This window comes from Mytilus trossulus, chromosome 12 (genome assembly GCF_036588685.1).
Source record: "Mytilus trossulus isolate FHL-02 chromosome 12, PNRI_Mtr1.1.1.hap1, whole genome shotgun sequence".
Taxonomy (NCBI): domain Eukaryota; kingdom Metazoa; phylum Mollusca; class Bivalvia; order Mytilida; family Mytilidae; genus Mytilus; species Mytilus trossulus.
The window spans coordinates 15,913,068-15,939,783 of record NC_086384.1 but is presented as its reverse complement, the minus strand read 5'-3'; the positions used below and the strand labels follow the sequence as shown (position 1 = coordinate 15,939,783).

Genomic DNA, 26,716 nt, shown 5'->3' with positions numbered 1-26,716 from the left:
AATGAATATTCTTGTATGGGACAATATAAAAAATCATATAAAATATAGTTGAAGTTCGTGGGGCCACTCTACTCATTCCTGTTTGAGAATTTGAAAACGGTCGAGATCCCCACCCTTAAACCATATAATGATATATATTCCTGTATGGGACAATTTCACAAATCAAATGAATTATAGTGGGAGTCCCTTGGGTCACTGTACATCCTCCTGTTTGAGAACTTAGAAACAGTTGAGATCCTCACCCCTTAACCATATATATTCATGTATGGGACTATATCACAAATCAAATGAAATATAGGGGGAGTCCTTGTGGTCACCCCACCCCTCTTGTTTGAGAACTTGGAAACAGGCGGGAAAAAATTGAAGCAATATTGCCAGATTTCATAATTATGGTTGCCTTGATTTTTTGTTAACTGCTTACAGCACTTACAGTGCTTTGATTAGCCATGGCGGTCAACTTTGTTGGGTTTGGCGGGTCACCGGACACATTTTTAAACTAGATACCCCAATAATGATTGTGGCCAAGTATGATTAAATTTGGCCCAGCAGTTTCAAAGGAGAAGATTTTTGTAAAAGTTAACGACAACGATGACGACGGACGACGACGGACGCCAAGTGATTAGAAAAGCTCACTTGGCCCTGTGGGCCAGGTGAGCTAAACAGGGAACAAATTCATCCTTTTTTTCAAAAGGTAATGTGAAACTCTTACTTTTTTACTTGTGTAATGAATACCTAACATATGTTCTAGTGTTTAACATGCAATATCCTCATTATAATATGGTGTTGCAGGAATTCTAATAGTATAATATAGCTAAACTGCGTAGTTCATATCACAGTTCCAAAAGCTCAACATGATGAATTTCCAGATGTTTGTGTTTAGTACCTGTCTGTTGTTAACTGTTATGCTTGCTAAAGAAATGGAAGCCGGTAAGTTTCTATATTTACAGTGAAACCAAAAAATTGGGTCACCAGATTCGTTTTCTTGCTACACAATAAAATGAAAATCGAAACACATTCTATTTTAAAAATTACTTTATCTGAGAAATCTTCTCTTATATCTGAGTTACCTCCCCTCATGATGCAAAGTGAAAAAAAAATACAGCAGTAAGTATGATAAAGTACATCATTTTCTATATCAAAACAAAAGTCTTACACAAGAAGTTCATTCTACTCACAAATTTGCACATTTCATAAAAGATCTATACTGATAGTTATCTGCTTTGTCAAAATTCAAGCTGGAGGAAACTTCCCTAGCCATCTTATTAAGGGGACAGTGCAAGGGCTGTATAGCCAGTCAAAGTCATTTAAAACTTCCATTTGTTGAGCCATCTTAAACAGAATAAGGTAATGTTTATCACAAATATAGACATGGATTCCAGACTCAATCCACTAAATTAAAATGTAACAGTCCTCTAAGTAAGGATTGGTTTGCCTGACCTTCAAACAATGCAATTTTCCCAATTTACAACCATTCTAACTTTTCAGGGGGATGTATTGAAAGACCCGCTTTTACAGCAATATTGAAAAGAACATTAACTCTTTCAAAAGGTAATACAATTAAATTTGACACAGTAATTTTGAACCAAGGAAGAGGATATAGTCCAAGGACAGGAATATTTACAGCAACAAAGACAGGAATATATCAAATTTCGGCAACAGTCATGTCTAAGGGTGGTGCTGCATTAAACGTTTACATCAGTAAAAATGGAGTTTACCTCATGAGCCTGTACGGCCCAATGATCAATGGTGGAACTCAAACTGCCAATCCTGTACTACACCTTGAGGAAGGAGATACAGTTTCTGTGAGAAGCCATGGTTCACATATAGTATATGGTGGCAGCTATACCTATTTCTCAGCAGTTTATATTTAGTTAAATAAGAAATGCAAATAAATACAAGTGATAATTTCTGTTTTTCTTATTTTATTAGATCTTTCCACTTGTCATGGGAAGACCTTTCATATTTATTCTGATTATTCATTTATCCATGTCTGAGATGTTTTTTTTTGTTTTTTTCAAGACACGTCTAAATAAAAGGATTTTTGACACATGACAATATAACCATTGACTCTGCCTAATCAAGCACTCACACTTATAGAATTTAACACCAAACTTTTTCTTGTTAACTTTATTCTTTTGTAACCATACAAGATGTAAACAAATGTGTTGTTCTAAATTGTTGTTTTGGCCTTAATGATGTGTCAGACAAATTAGACAGAAGTGATCCAATTATATCTTATGTAGTTCTTGGTCCATTTGGAGGAAGGTGAGGTCAAGGTCATGTTCATTATAATGAATTTATAAAAGATTTTTGATGCATTTTAGTCAAACTGTTTCTGTGATCTTTTATAAGATTTTTACCCTTGAAATCAGTATCACTTCTCTATCATACATGTGAAAGATCTTGGGTCTTTTGATTTGATATTTCCTTAAAATTGATGTCAAGGTGGCAGGACTATTTGACGATCAATATTTTGACATTTGCTATAACTTCTTGCTGGTTCCTGATATATTGATTACATCTTTTGCTATTTTCCATGAGACAGACACACACCATACATTTATTTTAGTTCTTCAAATATGTGGCATATATTTTCTTTTTCTATTCTAATTGTAAGTAATTTATTAATCTGAAATTATGACAACAGACACATAGAGATTATACCGTTAACAATATTTCAGAGTTTAACATTGCACAAATGAAAACAAAATAAATGACTTTATTGTTTTCCAAAGAAAAATTAGTATGAAAAAGTACATGTCTTTTGAAATGTTTAAACTTGTTGCCTTTTGTTATCTATTATTCGTGTGTTTCTTTGTCAATTTTGTTCTCCTATTTATTTATGTTTTAGTCCTGAAATGTTGTGCTGCATTTTAATGTTATATTTCACATGGCCATAAAAGAGGGAGGTTTGGCATGCCACAAAACCAGATTCAACCCACCATGTTTTCCTTTAAAAATGTCCTGTACCAAGTCAGGAATATGGCCATTGTTATTTAATAGTTCGTTTCTGTATGTGTTACATTTTAACGTTGTGTTTCCGATGTTTCGTTTGTTTTCTCTTATTTTTGAATGTGAATTCACATTGCTGTAAGACGTGTCACGGTACTTATCTATCCCAAATTCATGTATTTGGTTTTGATGTTATATTTGTTATTCTCATAGGACTTTGTCTAATGTTAAGTCCGTTGCTGTGTGTGTTACATTTTGATATTGTGTCGTTGTACTCCTGTTATATTTAATGCCTTTCCCTCAGTTTAAGTTTGTTACCCCGATTTTGTTTTTTGTTCATGGATTTATGAGTTTGAACAGCGGTATACTACTGTTGCCTTCATTTATCAAACTATTCACCGAGGTAATAGTCTTTGAAACTACTGACTGGCAAATAATCTGAAATAGCACAAATATTTCATTCCATTTTATATAGAAACAAGAATGTGTCCATAGTACACGGATGCCCCACTCTCACTATCATTTTCTGTGTTTAGTGAACTGTGAAGTTGGCGTAAAACTCCAATTTGACATTTAAATTAGAAACAACATATCACAGGGAACATGTATATATACTAAGTTTCAACTTGATTGGACTTCAACTTCATCAAAAACTACCATGACCAAAAACTCATTAAAAAATACCAAGTGGGGGGGGGGGGGTGTTTGGGGGGCAGCAACCCAACAACCGGTTGTCAAATTCATCTAAAAATTTCAGGGCAGATAGATATTGACTTTTTTTAAACAATATACTACAATAATGAGTGTGGCCCAGTTTGGTTAAAATTGGCTCAATAGTTTCAGAGGAGATGATTTTTGTAAAAGATTACACAAATTTATGAAAAATTGGTAAAAAAATTAATATAAAGGGCAATTACTCCTTAAGAGGTCAACTGACCATTTTAGTCATGTTGATTTAATTGTAGATCTTACTTTGCTGAACATTATTGCTAATTACAGTTTATCTCTATCTACAATAGTATTCAAGATAATTACCAAAAACGGCAAAAGTTTCTTTCAAAATTGGGGGGGGGAAGCAACCCATCAAACGGTTGTCTAGTTTATCAAAATATTTCAGGGCAGATAGATATTGACTTGAAAAAACAATTTTACCCCGTGTCAGATTTGCTCTAAATGCTTTGGTTTCAGAGTTATAAGCCCAAATCTGCATTTTACCCCCTATTTTCTATTTTTAGCCATGACCGCCAAATTGGATGGTTGGCCGGATCACCGGACACATTTTTAAAACTAGATACCCCAATGATGATTGTGGCTAAGTTTAGTTAAATTTGGCCCAGTAGTTTCAGAGGAGAAGATTTTTGTAAAAGTTAACGACGGACGACTGACGCAGGACGCCAAGTAATGAGAAAAGCTCACTTGGCCCTTCGGGCCAGATGAGCCAAAAACGGATAAGGAGTTGTAATATACAAAATCAAAAAGGTACATTATCAAGTTTTAATTCTAAAGACCCATGAAAAAACTTAAAAGCTGTACGTCCAAATTTACCCTCATCTCGTGATTTTTTACCTACCTTTTTATCGGTTTTGACATAATAATTGTTTTTTAAAAGAAAGAGTTGTTTAAAATATTTCACATGTCATTGGTCTTACAAAATTTAGGTAAAAATGAGACAGTTGGAGACAGTCCAACAACAAAAATTTAAGCCTTTAATTACAATTATACATGAACAACCTATAAAAAACAATTATGACACACTGATGCTTATAAATGAAATGCTGCATTCAAATTGAGACAGTTAATATGTTAACTATAATAAATAAAGCACTATGAAAAAACTATGTATCATTTCGAATTTGTATCCAACGCACAATTACTTTTCCCTTGCTTTCACTATTAAGTGTTTTTAAAACAATCCTTTTATCCACATACTTTCCGTGAAGGGAATCAGATCGGAAAGGAAATTAACATTCCTCCATCATTGCATTTGTCCATACCATCACTCCTGAATCCCTCAAAATCATGTCAATTATCTTGACTCGAATCAGCAAGATGATATTTTGATCTGTAATGAAAACCACCCTTTTACAATTTATTGTTTCAAAGTTGTATTAAATATATTGTATTTACAAAATAAATAAAAATATCTTCGGCATTCATACCGCATTTATTTATATCTTCATTTGTATTTATTTAGTAAAATAATAATTATAAAACTACTCCAGAAGAAACTTTCGACCTTTCCTAAAATAATTTTATATCTATCATCAATTTTGAAAGAAAATCTTTTAATTTTAAAACTTTTTTAGTACACTCAATTTGATTTACAAAATATCTTTGTTCGTTCTGTAATTTTACCAATTAAGATCTGTTTCTTTTTAGGACATTTTGAACTGCGATAAACTACTGACGCCTTAATTTTAGAATCAATAGAATGATCGAATTAAAATTGTGAAAATAATCTAAGATCTTTCAATTGAAATTACCTCATCCATGAATCCTTCGAAACTGTCATATGGTCCACCCAAACCAAAAGCAAATCCTGACTGCCTTTTGAATATAGATCCTGAAAAACATTCATTTTAAATATCAGGTATATATAATATAAAAGTTTCTATATGATACAATCTTTGTGGGGGAAAATAACATAACAAAAATACTGAACTCAGAGGAAAATTCTTAACGGAAAGTCCTTAAGCAAATTGCAAAATCAAAAGCTAAATCACATCAAACAAAGAGATAATATGCATTCAGAAAAGTTTATTTCAAACATGTTTTTGGAAAAAAAAAATAGAAAAGAAAAGATAATACTAAGTTGACTACAATTTTGTTTAATTTGTAGTTGTTTAAAGAAAGATTATGAAACAACTCAACTAAAATTTAAACACTTACCATCGAGTTGTATAACTATAGATATCTGGTTAACTTCGAATACTACATCGTGTAGATTAACATGTACTTGTACTGTATTAGTCTGTTCTACCTGAAATGATATAAAACTTTTCAGCTCAAAATATATAATTTAAAACAGACTAATCAAATATCATTATATGAAGCCAAACAGGCACAGAATACTTTTGACATAGTAATTCAAATCTTTTGAATCATCCCGTTAATAGTATTGCTAAACCATTAGTTATTAGCGTTACTAAAAGTCCTGTTGTAATGCGCCATTTGTCTATGAACCTGTAAGTGTTTTTTGTGCTTTCTTTTGTCATCTTGTTCTTGGTTTTGATTCGACTGCAGTGTCTTCTCCAATATTTAGGACAATTCGAATTACCACTGCTCATGCAGTATTTCATACAATTCAATAGTAATTATAATCCTGGTACTTTTGATAACTATTTACACCACTGGGTCGATGCCACTGCTGGTGGACGTTTCGTCCCCGAGGGTATCACCAGCCCAGTAGTCAGCACTTCGGTGTTGACATGAACATCAATTATATGGTCATTTTATAGATTTTCTGTTTACAAAACTTTGAATTTTTCGAAAAACTAAGGATTTTCTTACCCCAGGAGTAGATTACCTTAGCCGTATTTGGCACAACATTTTGGAATTTTGGGTCCTCAATGCTCTTCAACTTTTTATTTGTTTGGCTTTTTAACTATTTTGATCTGAGCGTCACTGATGAGTCTTATGTAGACGAAACGCGCGTCTGGCGTATAAAATTATAATCCTCAGGTTGGTACTTTTGATAACTATTATGTATATGTAGGAATACGTAAAAAATTAATAGGCATTGGGGTAAATTTTCTCCATCATGATTGTACCTTATCATGCATAGAACAATATTCATTTACATATTTAGTTGATAAAATGGCGTAACAAATTATAATCCTGTTACCTTTGATAATTATTAACATGATAACAAAAATACCGAACTCAAAACAAAACGTCCGTTATAAAATTGCAAAACACAAGCCATCTTGGACCATAACATGCGTTTATTAAAGAGCATGTGTATGCCGTACACATAAAGAAGGCTTAGCTTTATAACATTGTGTTCCCTATGATATTGGTAGGAAAAGAATTATCATTTATTATTTATGTTATACCTAAGCTGTTTTTCTTTCTCAAATAAATACTATTGCTTCTGAAATATTTCTAAATAAAACAACTCAAAAAGAGAGCCAGAAGACAAACATAAATTATGTTTACCTTGTATAGTATCCATTTACTGACTGTCATTTCAGTATTGTTAACCGAATTCACCAACAGCCTTATTCCAATGAGTGACTTGGATCTATCTATGAGGAGTGCAAAGCTTGGGTCACAGGTTGGCGATGGATAACAATTAGTCATCACAGATTGGAAATTTGTTCCCGAGTTTATGGTCAATGGAGCAAATTGAAATTCTATCACCAGGTTTCTGAAAGGGGCAATAGATTCATTTTACAAAAATTCTTTCAGAATTATAATATTAGATTATTCGTTGTTTATTAAAGAATGGTGAAGCTTTCGTTCTCTGTTAATTCAGAGAGAATGGTTGATCTATGTCTAACTTTGAAAAAGGATTTGTTTTGTCTTTACTTACATAAACGATGTATAGTTATTTCTCTTTTGAACTAGTGATACTCGTCAGTGACCGCTAGCCCTTTAACGCGGAATAAAAGCTTAACTTAACTGCAAGTTAAATTTGGCCACTAGCATTGGTTAAGAGAAGGGTTCATTAGTTAAATATCGATGAACTACAATATGTTCTCTGACGGCGCTACAACTGCAAAAATCAAACACCAGACATTTAGACAGCAATAAAGCACATTACAATTTCTGTTCGATAATTGTGTAGGAAAATAATTCACGTATACGGCAAAAAAATGGTTAGACTAACTGTCGATGTGGTTTTTGATACACAAATAGGACAAGATAGATAACTGCATTTTCACTATGGTGCATGGGATCTATATACTTGGTAGAAACTATTACCTGAAGTCTATACTGGCAAACCTCCACAAGTATATGAAACAGTCCTGGTATCCAAACAATGCCTTTCCATCTGGAGTATCTGTTATATTTATATTATGACAACTTAAGGGAGTCGACATTCCTGATCTATCCTTCATGCCATTGGGATCATCAGTACTTTTATCAAAAGTCAGGTAAAGATTTGTCGTACACGATAATGTTTTAGGTGTTGTCGTGGCATATATGGTTTGATTTTTATTCCTGTTAGAATTATCTATTTGGACTAGAGCCGAACAACTGCAACTAGATTGCTCGAATGCCGTACCAGGTGCACACTGTCTGGTTATGGTGCCGTGACCAGTAACATGTTCCAGATAAAGTGTGGGATCGTTGGCTGCTGGTTTTAAACTGCAAACTGAAAGATAATAAGACTCATTTAATCATAATTATATATCTATGTCGGCAAATTCAGCATGGTTATTATCGGACATAAAAAAAATCACGATAACAAATTTTACAATGAGTCGAAACACTACACAAGGTGCATATGTTTCATTGTCTAAATGTCCACGGTGTTTAGCCGAGTATTTGATTATAAATAACCGTTAGAAATGCATTGGTTAAACAGTTATACCGAATATAATACGGGAAATTGATAGAGTTTTGTGAACATGATAATCAATTGTATCTTAATTAATTGGGAGAGCAAGCCAATGGGTTTAAGTAGTTCATCTATCGTAACCACCAGCATGTCAACACTAAAGTTTATAGTTTTATTTCTCCTCGTGGCAGATGTGGCAAAATCATATCTTAATTGACAAGGCTTTTATTTTTTTTACGAATGGTCAGTACTCTTGCTCCCTCCACGAATAATAACTAGCAGCCAGGATCTAGACAAGAGTGTTGAAAGGGCGTTTTACACCTACAATCAATCAAACGATCCATTCTTATTAAATAGAAACTATCAATTGATTTTGTTTTCAATCTACTCAGGCAGAACAAAACTCTATATCACACCTTGTAAAGTTGAATTATTGTTTACAGTTGGTGGACATTCGCTGTTGCAGACACCAAGTTTGCAACCAGAGCCGTCCAAATAACCAGTCCCAAGTGGGCAGCATACGCCTGTAGTATCGCCATTCAAACACACCCAATATCCGCGGCAGTTGTTCTTCATTGGTGCAGTTAATTTGTCTCTACACAGATCTACAATAAAAAAAAACAATAATTCCAAATTAAGTAAACAAAGGCAACAATAGAATGCCGCTGTTAAATAGTCATCAATCGTTTAAGCAAAAACAAATCCGGGGCTAAAACCGATGAAAACACATCAAATATAAAAGGAAACCAACAGAAGATAAGAAGCACTGGACCGGGGGGAAAGGCTCACATAGAAACAGTCTATTAAATAACAGCTGCTACCATGCAAGTCTTAGCTTAAATAATACACGAGTTGCCAATGATTTTTCAGTTCCAAGTTTAAGATCGACAATACATGCACGATTTGAACATCCAAATGCATTATACCCATTAAGACAGGTCCTAATTGGTGACTAGTGGTTTCGAAATATAATATACAGATGAAGTAAATTATATCAATGATGGTATGTGTAATTATTTTTTACTTCATTGTTGTTACTAGTATTACAAGTGCCACATATGGAGCAGGATTTGATAACCATTCCGGAGCACATGAGATCATCCCCAGTTTGAGGTAGGGAGTCGTGTTGTGTGGTCTTGTTCTAAGTTATATTTTTTTTATTCATGACGTTGTCAAGTTATTTTTTGACTTCTGAGTTCGCATAATCCTTTGGTATCATTCGGCTCTCTTTTAAATACGTACCAAGTTTGCACGTGGAGTGTTTGGGTTGCACACACGTCAAGGCATTCTCATTATAAAACTGTCCAAATGGACAATATCTTTCGTGAAACACTAATATTCCGGCAGCATCCTCGGTCTCTATATATTTGTCACAATCTGTTGGATGTGGCAGAAATTGGCGGTTGACGTCAACAGATCCTGTAATTTAAAGAGTTTGTGAGTGATTGGTGTCTTTCATTCTGACATATCTAATACTTCTAAACAAAGTAGTAGATAAAAAGGTCTAGCGTATCAAATTACAATAGATATAGCAAGATGTGGTCTGAGTGCCTTTGAGACAACTCTCCATCCAAGTAACAATTTATAAAAGTAAACCAATATAGGTCCATGTACGGCCTTCAACACGGAGCCTTGGCTCACACCGAACAACAAGCTATAAAGGGGCCCCAAAATTACTTGTGCAAAATCATTCAAACGGGAAAACTAATGGTCTAATCAAACTATAAGCCTGGTATCTTTAATGACTTCTTGCAACCCCCTCAATGCATCTGCCATGATCTGGTGGTAAACGTTTCGTCTCCAAGCTCATGTGTAGATATGAAATGTACATACGTTGAATCAATCAAGTTAATAAGATTATCGTCAGCCCGGTATAGAAACCCATAGCTAGATTTGGCACAACATTTTTGGAATTTGTGATTTTCAGTGCTTTCCGAGTATACTTGATTATAGCATGTATATGTAAACCTTCAAACTGTTTTGTATATATATACATATTGAGTTTTATTTCTTCGGCCTTCTACTGAAGATACACGTATCTACAATGATCTCTTCATATCTAATTCAATATTGTTACAGTCAAGAGTTCTAGAAGATGAAACATATATGTGGTGTTCCAAATTAACATTAGTTCAACACGATTGTCAACTAAAAATAATTTTATAACGGCAACTTTCATTTTCTTTTTTTAGATCTATAAGTTTTAGTTTACATGTAAATTTTCAGTAATTGATTAGCTATAAACTGGTAAGACATCTAAAGTACAACTCGAACAAACATAACATAACTTACCATCATTAATAACATTGTTACTTGTCGTAGATGTACTGACTGTACCTGAATAAGACACAAAAAAATGCTAATTTGCGATATCTAAATATAACTGCAATTTAATGAAAACATTTTCCGATCCATTCGTCATAGTTGATGGAACTGATTTGTTTTCTTATTGTTTTGTTTTAAACTTTGTTTTTTCCATATATATTCCAAGATATTTGCTTATAGACATTAAAAAAAATGCAACAATCAGTTTTCGTTATCAAGCCACAGTGTTTGGGGTGGGGGTTAGGGGGACTATTTTTTCGTAGCCTTTACTGCTAATGAAACGATGTTTAATAACATGTTTTCGGTGTTCAAACGACATTGTTCTATCCGATATCAATAACTTTATTTTCGAATATTGTTGAAGGGTTTCAAACTTTTGTTCTTCATGGAAATGGAAAACTGCAGACTGTCAAATACCATCAAAGGCACCCATCGTAAACACTTATTATGGTACTAAACATTTATATAAATTGACTTAAAAATAAAATGCGCCTTACCGCCATTTATAACGCTGTTTGTTGTTGATGTTGCAGATGTAGGAGAAACAGTAACTGCTCCTAAACAAACAAAAATACAAATACTTTGTAATCAATAATATGCATTTAACAAAATCTTACATTTCTGTTTCCTAATCATGGTATACATATATTTTACCCAACGCAATCACAGGTTTGAACGTTATTTCAATTTAGACTTGTTTATGGTTTTTGGTTTGGGCTTGTACTATATTTTCCTTCCGGTTTATATGATCGTTTAATCCTATCTCGACTCTTTAAAATTCAAGAGTCTATCCTAAATTGAGGTAAATAGTCATCAAAGGTACCCTGATTATAATAATTGTATGGCCTTCCAAATACCGTTTTGATCCCTAATATCACTAAAGAGACATTAATTGTCGAAATCCTGATATGGTGTACTAATTTTGGCATCTCATGTTTGTGATATTACATCTTTGCCGCAAGTTTATTGTTTTCTGTTTGGTATTAAATTTATATTAAGATTCATTTTGTTACATCTTGTGATCAATTTATTTGGCAAATGAATGATCGTCAATGGCAGTCAGCAGGGTTTCAAAACATCAGTTGTTCGAGCTGTTAGTCAAATGTTTTTGTTAAAATATACTTTTTCACTTGTTTGGTATTTTGGAAAATGTTGTTTGTTCTTTATTAATACCCCTCTACAACGAATTTACACAAACAACATGTGACTTTAATATATATTTTAGTGTAACCTTTATACGATTGTACTAACTGTCTCTTGACACGATTGTACGAGTTTTTAAGAATAATGCTTCGAAGTATTATACAAAAATACCTTAGACCATTTATCAAAGAGAACATAGAGAACTTACCAGTAATCGGAGTTCCATCAATTCTATCTATTGCTGTATAAAAGAGAATATTTGATTGATTATATGGCAATAATACATATGTCGTATTTGATTATACGGCAATAATACATATGTCGTATTTAACAGGCATTGTTTTGTCCTTTTAAAAGGCAACACTTTCTTGTTTCATTATTGGAATGAAAAGAAAGATATTCGACCTTGAAATCTAGCTAGAAATGTATTTGAAATGTTTAGGTATGTATCAAATATGTCTGAGAAAAAGAAACTTTTCCAAAAAACATAGCATGCCTCTTATTGATTTGTGTAACTTTTGTATTATTAACATAACGAAAAACCAATGGATACATCTGTAAATAAAGGCAACAGTAGTAAAGCAGAGTTCAAAAGACATAAATCGATTAAGCGAAAAAAAAAATCCGGAGTTCAAACTAAACCCGAACAAAACCAACTAGAAGAAGTAAACAAAAAAAGAAGAACAGGAACACTGACGTGCAGGAAACAAAATGAAAAAGTGGTAAATTGATAAATACAATTTTAATCATAATCATGACCAAAACACTTACCTAAATCGTCGGGTGTTGTACTTTTATAAGTTGCTGTCGTTGTTCCAAAATTTACTGAAGCAAAAAATCCAAATTAAGGAAATATTTACTCAGGTTCATACAGTACGCTGCTATTATAAACATTAGAATGTTACAATTGTCCCGAATTAAAACCACAAAGGCTTTTCATATCAAAGATAGAAATGTACTGTCTCATTTTTAACTGTTAAAAATCAATTTTATGTTGTTCAAAAATGCATAAAAGATGCAATATTTCACAACAGTATTTATAATTCTAAAAGGCAAACCAGAAAAAATGAGTTTAAGGCTAACTCCATTACATGTTTAGTGTATAATTAGTATAACAATAAAAGCAGAGTGCAGAGTCTGAAATTCACTATTTTGTTTGTTAGTTTGTTTGTCGGGGTTCACACATTGCGATAAACTAGTATATATCGTACCCTCACACATTGCGACAAATTAGTATATCGTACCAGAGTAAAACATCTGAATTCAATTGTCTTTTTATCGAAACGTTCACAGAATAGGGTTTTTTCTAAGACAATTGCCTCTAGAAAACTTCTCTACAATAATGAATAAGTAAATCTGGTATAACATGTCCTGTGGGATAATGATGGTGTACACCCGATCGGTCAGTTATAGGTAAGGTGCTTATCGGTGGTATAAAATATTGTTTGGGGTTGGGTTGTTGTCATGTAAAGGATAGTTATGAGAAATAACTCTCAGCCCTACACAGAGTTTCAGTAGTCACTTTTTGTTGTCTTTTACCATTTTTGTGACTTTTATGTATGTTGATGCAATGACTTTTCAAAATAAACGATAATGCCGTCGAGGCATAGCGACATTTGCTACAATAGACATGAAAATATGTATCTGTGATAATGAAAGTCCAAAAATCTTAATAGTTAGATTGGGAACATACCAAGTGTATGTTCAATGTAATATGACATTCTTTAATGTACTGTGGATTCATTAATAATCGTTGGATACAAATTTTCGTGGATTTCGTTGGTACAGGTGAACCACGAATCTAAACGTTTAATGAATTACAAATTTCAAGTAGGTAATGTGCAGACTTTGGCAAAAAGACAAAATCAAATGTCCATGAAAATACAGTTTTCATCAATCCACGAAAATTGGTACCAACGAAAATGAATGAATCCACAGTATTATATATCAAGATTGTACTTACAATTACATATCTCTGCTGCAAGATTTGTCGGTAATGCGCTATAGTCTGGTACCTCTTTCACATAATCCAATTGGCTGGCTATAAATACTAACTCGGTTTTAAATACATGTTGACCAATACCCAACGCAAACATGTGTATTCCTTCTTCGTGTGCCGCTATCGATTCTATTTTTGTAAAATTAGGACTGACAGATAGTCCATCAGTGATACACACTGCTACCTTTGTTGCACCAGGCCTTGGTGATCTACTGAACATACCTCGCATCAGTTTTATTGCTTTATGTGTTGAAGTTCCATAATTGGACATTTGTATGCTCAAAATGGCAGCCGACAACGCGTCCAGTTTATCATATTGTCCTAGTTCTATCTTAGTTCCAATGAATGTACCGAATTCTACTATCCCAACTCTCGTTTGAGTTGGGTTAATTTCAAATCTTGATATTAGATTAACAGTGTAGTTTTTAACAAGATCGAAATTAGGTTTGGTAACACTTTGTGATCCATCTAATAGGAATACCAAATCCAACTCATTCTTGCAATTGGTAGCTGGTACAACTGAAAATAAAATATTTAAAACAACAATAAATGAATCAATTACGTACAATATCTGACGTAATTTGTCGTTAGATTTTAAGAACCGATTGAAACAATAGTAACCGCTACAATGTATAACAGCTTTATTGATTGATTGATTGTTTGTTGCTTTACGCCGCATTAGCACAAAAAGGCTATATCGCGGAGATATAACAGCTTTACAATACACTTTTATTACTCATTTTAGCAAAAAAAACTCTGTACGTAAAACAACATAATATTGTGCATCTACGCTTGTACAAATGATGTTTTCAGCATAGAAAGATTTTCTACGGATGATGTTTATAATACTTTGGACAATTTTCAAGGAGTATGACCATTGATTTCGTTGAAAAGCAGATGTATCATAAACATATAAACATATGCATAGTTTTCTTAGATACCATGTGCTCCACGAAATATCTTTGTGATTACCAATGATAATTCATTTATCGCTATTTTACCTATGACAACGTGGTTACTTTCATTGACAACGACACGCGCGCCTTAAGTTTCTAGCGATCATATAATTTATTATGATCACAACTTAACAAATTTCACATACAGAAAATACCTCAAAAGCAGTGTGTACTGTGCTGGTGAATATCATCTTCAGAGACTTTAAGGGCATACGATACAGTTTTGATCCTGTATTTACAAGTTCATGAAAATTTGCATATAGGCTATTTTTACCTGATGAAATCAAATATGTAATAAAAAATATACCTTCATGTGCTACTTTTTGAGTAAAATGAGGTCGAAATTTTGTATACTTGTTTAAAATTCAGATTTGTGGCCGTAATTTCTTTTTCGAAAGAAAGACATAACTTTTTTGTTATAAAAGATAAACACAAATTGTTTTTTGTTAAATAATCGGTAATTTCTGTATTTTTACTATTTTATAAATATCCTAAAAAAATATGCATGTTTTTATTCAGAAATATGCATTTTTTTATTCAGAAATAACTCGTATTTATCAAATGTTCATGAATTGAGGAAAAAAAGTTATTTTTTAGTGCATGTTTATCAAAATTAAAAAAAAATCCTCTATTTACAGTTTTATAAAATTTTGGTCACATAATCTCCCTTCAAAATGAAACAAAATGCCGTTTTGAAAAATAGGGGTCCATGAACTCGTTTTCAAATTAAATCAGTTTGAATGATTAAACTCGGTCGAAAAATGCATCTTTCCTCGATATGTCACAGTTTGACGTCGCGAAAATAACAAATTACGTTAGCAACGTCATTACCTTCCCTGTAACTGTATCGTATGCCCTTAAGTTTACTTTATTGACAAGCTAATTTTTAATTCAAATTCAAATTTAATATTTCATAACACAATCAGGTACGTGTTATTCTTGTGGCATAATTGTATGTATATTTTGCTTTGGTTTAAAGGTAATTAATCTTGAAAAAAACAAAATCGGTCCTCTTAAAATTAACAAGATAATCGCCTATATCATAGCTCGTAGACCACAACAAACCGACTATAAACATTGTTATTGATGATATCATAATTTAACTTTTGATGTGTACATTTGTACACTCATGCGGACGTCCGAGAAACCCCGGGGCAAGATCACTATATCGACATTATGAAATTGTTTGATCCGACGAGGTCAACATTTGTTTATTTTAGAAGGAAATCTTTTACCACCTAAAATTAAACAGAGCATCGACGATTGTCATGATAACGGAACACTTGATTTCATTATAATTCAGTATAACGGCTTCCTCTAAACAATGAGGATATCGTTCTATGATCTTGGTGCTTTTAAAATAAAATTATTTGATCTGATGAAATTAATAAAAAAAAAAAAAAAAAAAAATACGACATCTAGTCCCGGGGTTAAAATCCTCAGTATATCCAACAATAGTGCGAAAAAGCCTCCCGTTGTGTGATGGTTATTTGAATAAATCGAAACCCTTAGTTTGACTCTCAGTCTATATAAAAACTGACTTTACAACATCCAAGCCGTTCCTTTATTCTTTTTTTCAAAATTGTTTCAAAAGTTATATTTTCTTTAAAACTTTATAACATTTGCTTTTTTTTTTTTTGAAGATTTGACAGTAAGACGTTTGAACGTAATAACATCGTATGCTTTTATCCCTCGGTTAAAGTCAAATCAGTTTCAGAAACGATTATTCGATGCCGCGTGTGTAGGACATGCAAACGGACGAACACACCGACTGGACAAATAATGCCAACGTAGGTATAGCATAACAAAAACTTACCAGTCTGAGCTATGCTGACATCAACTTGTAACAGATATAGTATGGTAGAAATTGTAATAAGCATTTCTCATGTCTGTGTCTGTGGGAAATCTGTGAAAAAGAAATGATAACATGTAACAAGATGTTTGTTGTTGTTGTTGTTTTCTTTTTTTTTGTAATTTTTTTTTTTGGAGGGGGGTGTAATTCATGTATCTGTGGCTTGGTCTTGTATTAATAACAATTTAATGTCTATACTGTATTTTTTATGTTTACACGATTGCTTCGAAACTATAGACCTCTATGTTTGCGTAAACTAAACTGAAACTACTTAGAAAAAAAAGTTTATCAATTTTCATTTGATGTTCAATTGAATATATGATAAGTATTTTGTAGTGTACATTGCTTTTACCTTTTGTAGTGTCGGGGTCATATTTTGTCCAAATGGATATGCATTGATAAAACAAAAACGGACAAGATTATTTCAAAAGGATGACTTTCATAAACAGTCTTACAACGTCACTTTCGTTTATTTCGAAGTATTATAACTCATTGGGTCTATGTTTTATATATATACATACAGTTTGTGTTTTGCGTTTGTCATTCAATTATTTTTTACTAAAGCAATCAGTTTGTAAAATCCATCCTTTTCTCTAAATATTTCGTTAAACAATAAAATGCCAGATTTGCATGGTTTACATTTTGCATCACACCAAATTTAAGATTGTTTTTCAATATTTTTTGACAATATCTTTTAATTTTAATCCTATCGTTATTGTTATGGTAAATTTATGAATTGCTAAAGACTCAAATTTTATATAACATACAGCTTATGTGAAAATTAATACAAGATAATTATCAAAAATGAGCGCTAAAGTTTAACATGTCGAAAAGAACAAAAAAACATCGATCTTACCTTGTTGCTCACTATTGTTGAAATAATTATTTTCCATAATTGGTCAGTTTTTGTCTGACCTGATCGGACCAAGTATTCGTGTCTACACACAGTGTGATATTCATCAGCCCGGGGGATGTTTGTGTTGTTTTAGTCCCTATCAGAATCTGCATCTCAATCCCTAGGGTCAAAGATTTCTGATAACTATCAAACCTCGCTTTTCTGAAATATTTGATACCCTAGTTATATTTACAAGATAATTAAATTAGATATCCTAATTCTAAATACAAAAGTACTTCCGTTATGACCTACTGTACTGCGTATTATTCTTGCTGGGTTTTTTGTCTGTTTTTTTTTTCATAAGTGTGGTTTTTTTATAGATCTTTTTGTTTTGTTTTGTTGTGAGACGTTTTAATTTTCTGGTGGATATAAACATGGAAAGTTGCAAAGCTTTCAACCAAATTTTATAAAAGTTCACAAGTATTACACATGTTTAGATCAGAAGAAATAAAAGCAAAGAAAGATAACATTATGACCAAATAAACAAATGTACATGAACCTCATACAGTCTCTGTACATGTCTTGTGTATATTTTAGTAGAGCCAGCGAGAGACGCCGATCCTAGATTCCATCATCGTGGGTGGCGGTGACAATTTATAGGTTTGGTCTGTGGTTAAATTTTTAGACATCGATAAGTTGTTACAAACCTTCATGGAGTTTTATGAAATTTGGACAAAAGTAACTCTTTGTATGACCAAAAGATTGCATCTAGACCGAAATCTAAAAAAAATATGTTTCTATTAATTTTTCGTATACTACTCGCTAGCCAGTCCCGTTTGATATCAAAATGGCCTAGTGTTTTCACAGTTAACATAAATAGGGTCTACGGTTAATGGTAATCAGTTGGCAATATTTTTTTCAAAACTTCATGGGTTTATGAATTATTATTATTTTTTTTTCTTTTTTTTTTAATTTCTTTTTTTTTTAGTTATTTTTTTTTAACTTAATTTGTTATTTGTTGTGTGATTTATATGGTATTATCGGTCTCGCTATTTCAAAATCATTTTTACCACCTGTCTATTATAAAGACAATATGTCATTTATCTAATGATCGAGACATGTTTGATCACAATACTAATTAACATCTGACATAAGTTCCTTAGTGTTGGACAGTAAGAATGATGGAAAACCTCGAAATTTTAATTACTTTTTCATACTAGTGTGAACGTGTTTTGTCTAACAGCGAGTAAAGACATAGTGCCATATTCATATCAGATCTCGTTACTTTTATCAAACTGCAATAAACATCGAGATTGTCATTGAATATTTTGAAAAAAAATACAATGGCAGCCATAATTGTTTAATAACTTATCGAAGCACTTTTGAAATATTTTAAGGATATATATATATATGTGTTTCATAGTTCACTAGAATACCCGGATGTAAGAAGCGATCTGACAATCTTACGGAGCACAATAATGAATTACAAGACTAGGTAATGACGAAACTTTCTTTACACCGACACAGATCAGCATCATCTGGGAACATCCGGGCTACTTTCAGTAAAGCAGCGCGGTACACACGTGGAGATCTATATAATTTTGGTTTCTTTAGTGAAGGAAAAGTTCTAATGGCTAACGAAACGAAATTGTTACAAAGTAAATATCCTACTTTTGAGGATGAAAATCATAGTGATGATTTCTCAAGGAAAATGAGTATTGACAACTTAGAGGATATGGCGACACCGAAACAAGAATGTGGACAAAAAGACCAATTTGAGTTGTACGAGTTACAGAGACTAACTATAATGTCGGCATGTTTGACGGCATTTATATTCTGTGTAATTGTGTTTTCCATATACCAGAGAGTCAAAGGAATATATATTTGAAATCCAGAAATTTTGTTCTTATACTTAATTCCAATGACAAATATTTTAAAAGATAAGTTCTTGAATCTTTCTTTAATTATATTTACATGTATAGGTGGTCAACTTCAACAAAGTGAAAGTATACTACCAGTCGAAGAGGCGTAATTACAATAAGACAAAGACAAATATACGATCATATTGATCAGACATTTATATGACTTTTAGAGATTATGGGTAGCTAATTGTAAAAGCAATGAGTGTACAAAATGGACAGATATACATTTTAAACAACTAGTACATGTTATTAGATATAATCTACATAATATCAAAATAAGGATTATTTTTTTCATTGTACCGAATCGGATGTAATGCATTGGCTGTTTGAAAAAAAAGAAATGCAAAGAGGTATAAGAATCTCAACAACTAGTGGTCTCCGTACGGCTTTCAATTATATGGTCATTCGAATACCGCATGGTACAAAGTACAAGCTATAACTGGATCCCAACTTTGAAAATAGTGAAAAGTATCCCTGTGAACAAAAAAACTAGATCTTTTCAATGTTTTTCCGATTTTAGCAAAGGTGTTATCGATTACAGATTCTCGGGGGGAAAGGTTCTGGTAAATAGTCAAAAGCAGAAACAAAACTGTAATAGTAACATTTCAGCATTTCCCTTTCTTAAATAGAAAACGACAAGAGCAGCAGACTAAAGAAGCTTGATAATTGAGAATTAATTAAATCTATCTGATGAGTTAAGCCTTTTTCAACTGATTTTTATAGTTCGTTCTTTTGTTGTACTGTTATACCACTGTCCCAGGTTAGGGGGAGGGTTGGGATCCCGCTAACATGTTTAATCCCGCCACATTATTTATGTATGTGCCTGTCCCAAGTCAGGACCCTGTAATTCAGTGGTTGTCGTTTGTTTATGGGTTACATATTTGTTTTTCGTTCATTTGTTTTACATAAATAAGGCCGTTAGTTTTCTCGTTTGAATTGTTTTACATTGTCTTATCGGGGCCTTTTATAGCTGACTATGCGTTATGGGCTTTGCTCATTGTTGAAGGCCGTATCGGTGACCTACAGTTGTGAATGTTTGTGTCATTTTGGTCTTTTGTGGATAGTTGTCTCATTGGCAATCATACCACATCTTCTTTTTTATAAAATTGTGTTGCAATGTGAAATCCCGGAATACCAATTTTTTACTGGCTGTATTCTTCTCCGGAACAGACTAACTATTCGTAATAGGAATTTTATTTACTGTTTTTGACAATGAATAGATAATGAAATTCGTCTCCTACTCCAGATCCACAGAGATGAAAAAATCGCTCATTTTTTTGTATCCTATACCATCTTCCCGATTTTAGGGGAAATTTTAAAATTTGAATATTTCAGATTTGCTATACAAATTCTGTCATACGACTTTAACATTATTAAATATGGTTTCAAACGAAAGTCCTGTTTGTATTCAAAATCTGCATATAATGCACTTTTCTTTAAAAGTTATTCATTTGGGAAACCAATGTCGTATATATGTCGTGTACAAGTTGCATTTTTGTACAGGTTATAACAAGTACAAAAATATTGTACATGTTATAACTTGTATAATGCAAAAATACAAGTTATAACATGTACAAAAGTACCTCATACATGTTATAACATGTACAAAATATTGCTTAAAAATGGATCTAACTTGTACAAAATTTAAGATAAATCTTAATGAAGTAAAATACACATTTAAATTCACCAATGCATAAAGAACAACAACAATAAATAGGCCATAACGTGTCTCTTTCTGTAGAGGACAATGATCACATAGTTACAGAAATATATGTTTCATGACTTATGTTGGCAAAATGTGTTTTCATGTGATTAAATGTTTTATGTAGTCCATCATGGCTTAAATAAGTGTGACACTATTTACTAAAAGCTTGCATTTCCACAATGACAATTACATTAGATACTAGTACATGTAACTTAATTCTTCCCAAAATTTGAAGAACGATGCCTAATAATATTGGGTAATACTCCTCCCTCTCGTTTTATAGCATACAAAGACTAAAACAATGTCTTATATGCTTACTCTGAAAAATCAAGAGAGCTGAAATAGTTTTCATTGCACCACGTTTCATTATAAATATCTTTGGATCTACTCTTCAACATTTTTGGCATTCAGCATGACTTATGTAAATTTATAACTCAATTTTTTTTTTATAAACTATACGATTATTTCATTAGGCGAATTTCATTTTTATGTTTTAAATATATATCCTCGACTTTGAAAGCATGTATTTGTGTCCTTTGGATGTTGTCTGCTCCTTGGGCGGGTTGTTATCTTTTAGACACATACCCCATTTCCATTCCCAATTTTATTTGTCGACACATCTGTCCTGGCTATCCTCTTATGTCTTTTAGTGTCAACTAGAATGAAAGTATTTTACTATTGCCTTCAAAGTGGACACTCACATTTACAATTCATCAAATAAAGATATGTCAATAGATAGTCATAAGAGAATCATAAGACATGTCCTAAGATATACATGTATCTTATGACAAGTCTTAGGAATGCTTTGTAATACCGACCTCTGGACATTAACTGTATCAAAAAAGGACAAAACACACTAACATGAAGAAATAATAAAAAAGTTATGAAAATATTATTGATGTCAATAACATTTGTTGCGATAATAGAAACATATCTTTATTTTTCGATTTTGTACAAGTTAAAACCATTTTTAGGCAATATTTTGTACAGGTTATAACATGTATGAGGTACTTTTGTACATGTTATAACTTGTATTTTTGCATCATACAAGTTATAACATGTACAATATTTTTGTACATGTTATAACATGTACAAAATCGCAACTTGTACACGACATATATAAACTGATCATTAAATTGTCGTGAAAGTAGCACGAGTAGGTTAATATGTTCTGTATTTATAGTTTTTTGAAACCCAGTCAGTGATATTGTTTGCCTTGAATTAGTGGAGAATAAAGGCTTTTTTCCCTGGAGAAGAATCCCAATTTGAAAAAAAGGCTTAAAATTGTTCCCAAAAAGACAACTTTTTCCCCAAACAGTGCAGTCTCAGTAGTAATTGTGCATGAATACAAACTAAAAAACACTTATTTAAACATTTTTCATGCCTAAAATGAGTATATGTGCAGATTTGAGGGTCTATTTGTGTATCATCACTGGGGTCTTATTTTAAAGCAGGGTTTGACTCTTGAAAATGGGTCTGTAAATTGAAGTTTCAGACAAATTCATGGTTTATTTTAAATTTCCTAATTTCATGAAAATGCCGCATATTTTCCCAGTGAAAAAGGGTACAGGTAGTTTTGAAAAAAAAGCCAACAATATCACTGCCAGATTATCAAATGGAAGTTGATATTGCCAAAATAAAACTAAATCCACTTAATTGATATCAGAAGATGTGGAGCGCCAATGAGACAACTCTCCATCCAAGTTATTTATGAATTTAACATAGGTAATAAAACACTGAAATTTTGTGGGATTTGAAAACGTACTATTATCATTAATATATTCAGTACCATATGCGTATAGTAAAATAAACAATTAAAAACACATTTGTCATAATTTCAAGCACAAAATTTAAATAGTATCTAGACCCATTGGTGGACTTTGCCTGTTATCTGCTCGTTGATCGGGTTGTTGTCTCTTTGACAGATTCCCTTTTTCCATCTTCAATTTCATTTCTGTATTAGTTTCACCAAATAGTTATTAGGAACAAAGAAAATAAAATGTGTGAAAAGGCCTCATTAAAGGAATTATGTATAAAGGTTTTCATTCAAATGCAATTACGGATTAGTAATACTTATTATTTACCCAAAGGCGTCTTTTAAATTTTAAAGGAACAATTTCTTCTGTTAATAGTGTGAATTGAAATCACACGTTGTTTGAAAAAGTAAACAATATCTCGACGCGAAAAGGCCGGGTCAAGACGGTTTCTAACTCTATCATAATAGAAGGAATATGTGTTAACTTGGACGGATAGAAATATATAAGACAAACTTTTGAAACAAACCGATTCATCTATTTTTGTATATGGATTAATGTGACGTGTGTTGAGAAAAATGGAGCGTTCAAAAATAATGGAACTTGGACGACAGGCACTTCCTAGTACGTTAAGACAAAAATGGAAAAAGAAGATTGAAAAACAACCTTGTTGTGGCGAGGAGACAGAGCTGTGTTCGTGTAAAATAAGGAAGCTTAAGCTTGTGCTCGAGGCATTCCAACATGCTTTCTCGTCCAAGAGAAGAGTTATCGTCGATAAAATTCTGGGTTCTGGTGTCCTTGAGAAAAATAATAACATTGTTAAAAGGAAAAAGAGTATAAAAGGGACCATTGCTCCGTGTGTAAACAAAAGTACTCCAAAGGAGGAAGTTACAGACACAGATCTATGTTCCCCAATGATACACAGACCCAAACTGGATCCCGACACAGAGCGATGCTTCAGGCGTACATTAATTGTATCAGTTGGTATTCTAACATTTCTAGTTTTTGTGCTAGCTTATTCTATTGAACAAAGACTAAGATGATGTTATTCACGTTCAATGAACATTTATGTTTTTCATGTAAATAAGTTCTAACGTTTTCACTTGTTTTCCTTTTTGACACTATAAGTACTAAGCTTTAAAGTTTATAAATCTATTTTCACAAGTTTATACTTAAAATTTAACAATGTGGCCGGCACATCTAAATGTCAGAATGCGATTTTTTTACTCCTATTGGTTTTGGCATAAAACACCCGACCATTTAACTGTTTAATGAAACATTGGATAAAGTCAATGTGATATTGTTTCTGATTGGCACCAAAGAATATTTGGACTTCGAATAGTTCGTATGTTGAAAACAAAATAAAATTGTACACATTTTATATGGAAATATCGCTCAGAAAAAATAAAGACATCAAAATAACATTTTGACGGGAGTTTGTATCTGTTTAAATCATTCTATATAATAGTTCATTTTGTACTGAACAATATTTGTATTTATTATCTTATTTATCACTGTTTATAACAACAGATATTCAATACTTAAGTCACAAAGTTTTGTGTTTTGTATTCAGGGAATTAATTTGTTGTTGTTTGTTATAAAGACTAATCTGCTTAAAGCTAATAAATAAGCTACTGTTGGCCTAAATTTTGAACTTGCAATTAATATTAAATAAAACAAATAAGGATATTTGGTATGAATGCCAATGAAGTATCCATTTCGAATGGAGTCATGTAAACAAATATGTAAGGGGGAAGGGGGGGGGGGGGGGGGGGGGGTAGAGAGTTCGAATGGCCTTCAAGTTTAAAAATAAGGAGATGTGGAATGGTTGACAATGAGACAAATATCCACCAAAGTCCTAGTGTGTACATTTATGGTTATATAACCCAAATTATATCCACCTAAATGTTTGGTCCTTTTAATCTTCAATATGTTTAGCATTAACCCTGTTTGATGTGACGGTTTCTTACACCTTCTGCTGGGGGAACTTGCGTTTACCTCAATGATGATATCCTTCTGGTGGAATATTTCTGATAGCTGTCTACAGATTAAACTCAGTAAGTTGTCTATACATGTTTTATTTAGATCCATCCAAACTTATCTTGAATGTTATACCTGCCTAGAGGATGTTATCTCAACGTATCAAATTGTAAATAAAATTGAAAGTGGAAATGGGGAATGTGTCAAAGAGACAACAACCCGACCATAGAAAAAAACAACAGCAGAAGGTCACCAATGCAGCGAGAAATTCCCGCACCCGGAGGCGTCCTTCAGCTGACCCCTAAACAAATATATACTAGTATAGTTCATTGATAATGACTAAATTATTGTTATCTTGTTTTCATTAAAAGTCTCTGATTGATTGATTTGGTTCTTCAAACGGTTCTGTATAGTCCTAAATTTGTATAAAATGTTTTCCACTGTCAACGTATATTTGTTCCACCTGACAGAAGTTCCAATGGAAACTTTGTTATATACACTATAATAATATCTATTCCTGTTGGAACAAATATTGTATACTATTTATTCCGTTAGGAACATATTCTGTAATATTTATTCCTGTGGAAAAAGTATTCCAGAATATATTTTCCTTGTAGAACTTATATTATGAAGGAATTTCTATTCCGCGACAGTTCAAGTAAAAGCAACAACTAATCATCCTGCTGATATATTACTAAATTGGATGTACATTGCTAAGCATTTGAATAAGAGCAATAACAGTGGACACGTGTACAGCCTTTACCCAACACATTCATTCACGATCACACATATAAAAAAAGATGTGGTATGATTGTCAATGAGACAACTATTCACAAAAGACCAAAATGACACAGACATTAACAAATAGACCCTCAAATCTGCACATATAATCATTTTAGGCATGAAAAATGTTTTTTAAATGAGTGTTTTTTAGTTTCTATTCATGCACAATTACTACTGAGACTGCACTGTTTGGGGAAAAAGTTGTCTTTTTGGGAATAATTTTAAGCCTTTTTTTCAAATTGGGATTCTTCTCCAGGGAAAAACAGCCTTTATTCTCCACTAATTCAAGGCAAACAATATCACTGACTGGGTTTCAAAAAACTATAAATACAGAACATATTAACCTACTCGTGCTACTTCACGACAATTTAATGATCAGTTTATATATACGAATGAATAACTTTTAAAGAAAAGTGCATTATATGCAGATTTTGAATACAAACAGGACTTTCGTTTGAAACCATATTTAATAAAGTTAAAGCCGTGTGACAGAATTTGTATAGCAAATCTGAAATATTCAAACTTTAAAATTTCCCCTAAAATCGGGAAGATGGTATAGGATAAAAAAAAATGAGCGATTTTTTCATCTCTGTGGATCTGGAGTAGGAGACGAATTTCATTATCTATTCATTGTCAAAAACAGTAAATAAAATTCCTATTACGAATAGTTAGTCTGTTCCGGAGAAGTATACAGCCAGTAAAAAATTGGTACTCCGGGATTTCACATTGCAACACAATTTTATAAAAAAAAAGAAGATGTGGTATGATTGCCAATGAGACAACTATCCACAAAAGACCAACATGACACAAACATTCACGACTGTAGGTCACCGATACGGCCTTCAACAATGAGCAAAGCCCATACCGCATAGTCAGCTATAAAAGGCCCCGCTAAGACAACTCACAATCAAATAAACATGCTAGTTTTGAAAAGGAGCCCGCTGACGAGATATTGAAGGGATCATTTAACTGTATTGGCTTAAGTATCACATGACTATAACCTC

At 32.5% G+C, this 26,716-nt stretch overlaps 2 protein-coding genes across 4 annotated transcripts; one reads left to right on the top strand and one right to left on the bottom strand.

Annotated features, from left to right (window-relative positions):
• Positions 1-837: 837 nt before the first annotated feature.
• Positions 838-1,909, top strand: LOC134693896 (complement C1q-like protein 3). The gene is made up of 2 exons (XM_063554842.1): positions 838-927; positions 1,486-1,909. The coding sequence occupies exons 1-2, from the start codon at positions 852-854 to the stop codon at positions 1,869-1,871; spliced, it is 462 nt and encodes a 153-aa protein (XP_063410912.1). The 5' UTR covers positions 838-851; the 3' UTR covers positions 1,872-1,909.
• A 2,736-nt stretch (positions 1,910-4,645) lies between these two features.
• Positions 4,646-17,797, bottom strand: LOC134692716 (protein PIF-like). Of its 3 annotated transcripts, XM_063553208.1 has the most exons (14): positions 17,590-17,797; positions 16,698-16,787; positions 13,890-14,444; positions 12,698-12,751; positions 12,135-12,167; positions 11,281-11,340; positions 10,751-10,795; positions 9,701-9,877; positions 8,875-9,063; positions 7,879-8,272; positions 7,111-7,321; positions 5,842-5,932; positions 5,436-5,515; positions 4,646-5,014 (listed from the first exon to the last, which is right to left on the bottom strand). In XM_063553208.1, the coding sequence occupies exons 2-14, from the start codon at positions 16,759-16,761 to the stop codon at positions 4,994-4,996; spliced, it is 1,974 nt and encodes a 657-aa protein (XP_063409278.1). In that variant the 5' UTR covers positions 16,762-16,787; positions 17,590-17,797; the 3' UTR covers positions 4,646-4,993. The 3 variants fall into 3 exon arrangements, with proteins under 3 accessions (XP_063409278.1, XP_063409279.1, XP_063409280.1); XM_063553209.1 differs by lacking the exon at positions 10,751-10,795; XM_063553210.1 differs by lacking the exon at positions 11,281-11,340.
• Positions 17,798-26,716: the final 8,919 nt, after the last annotated feature.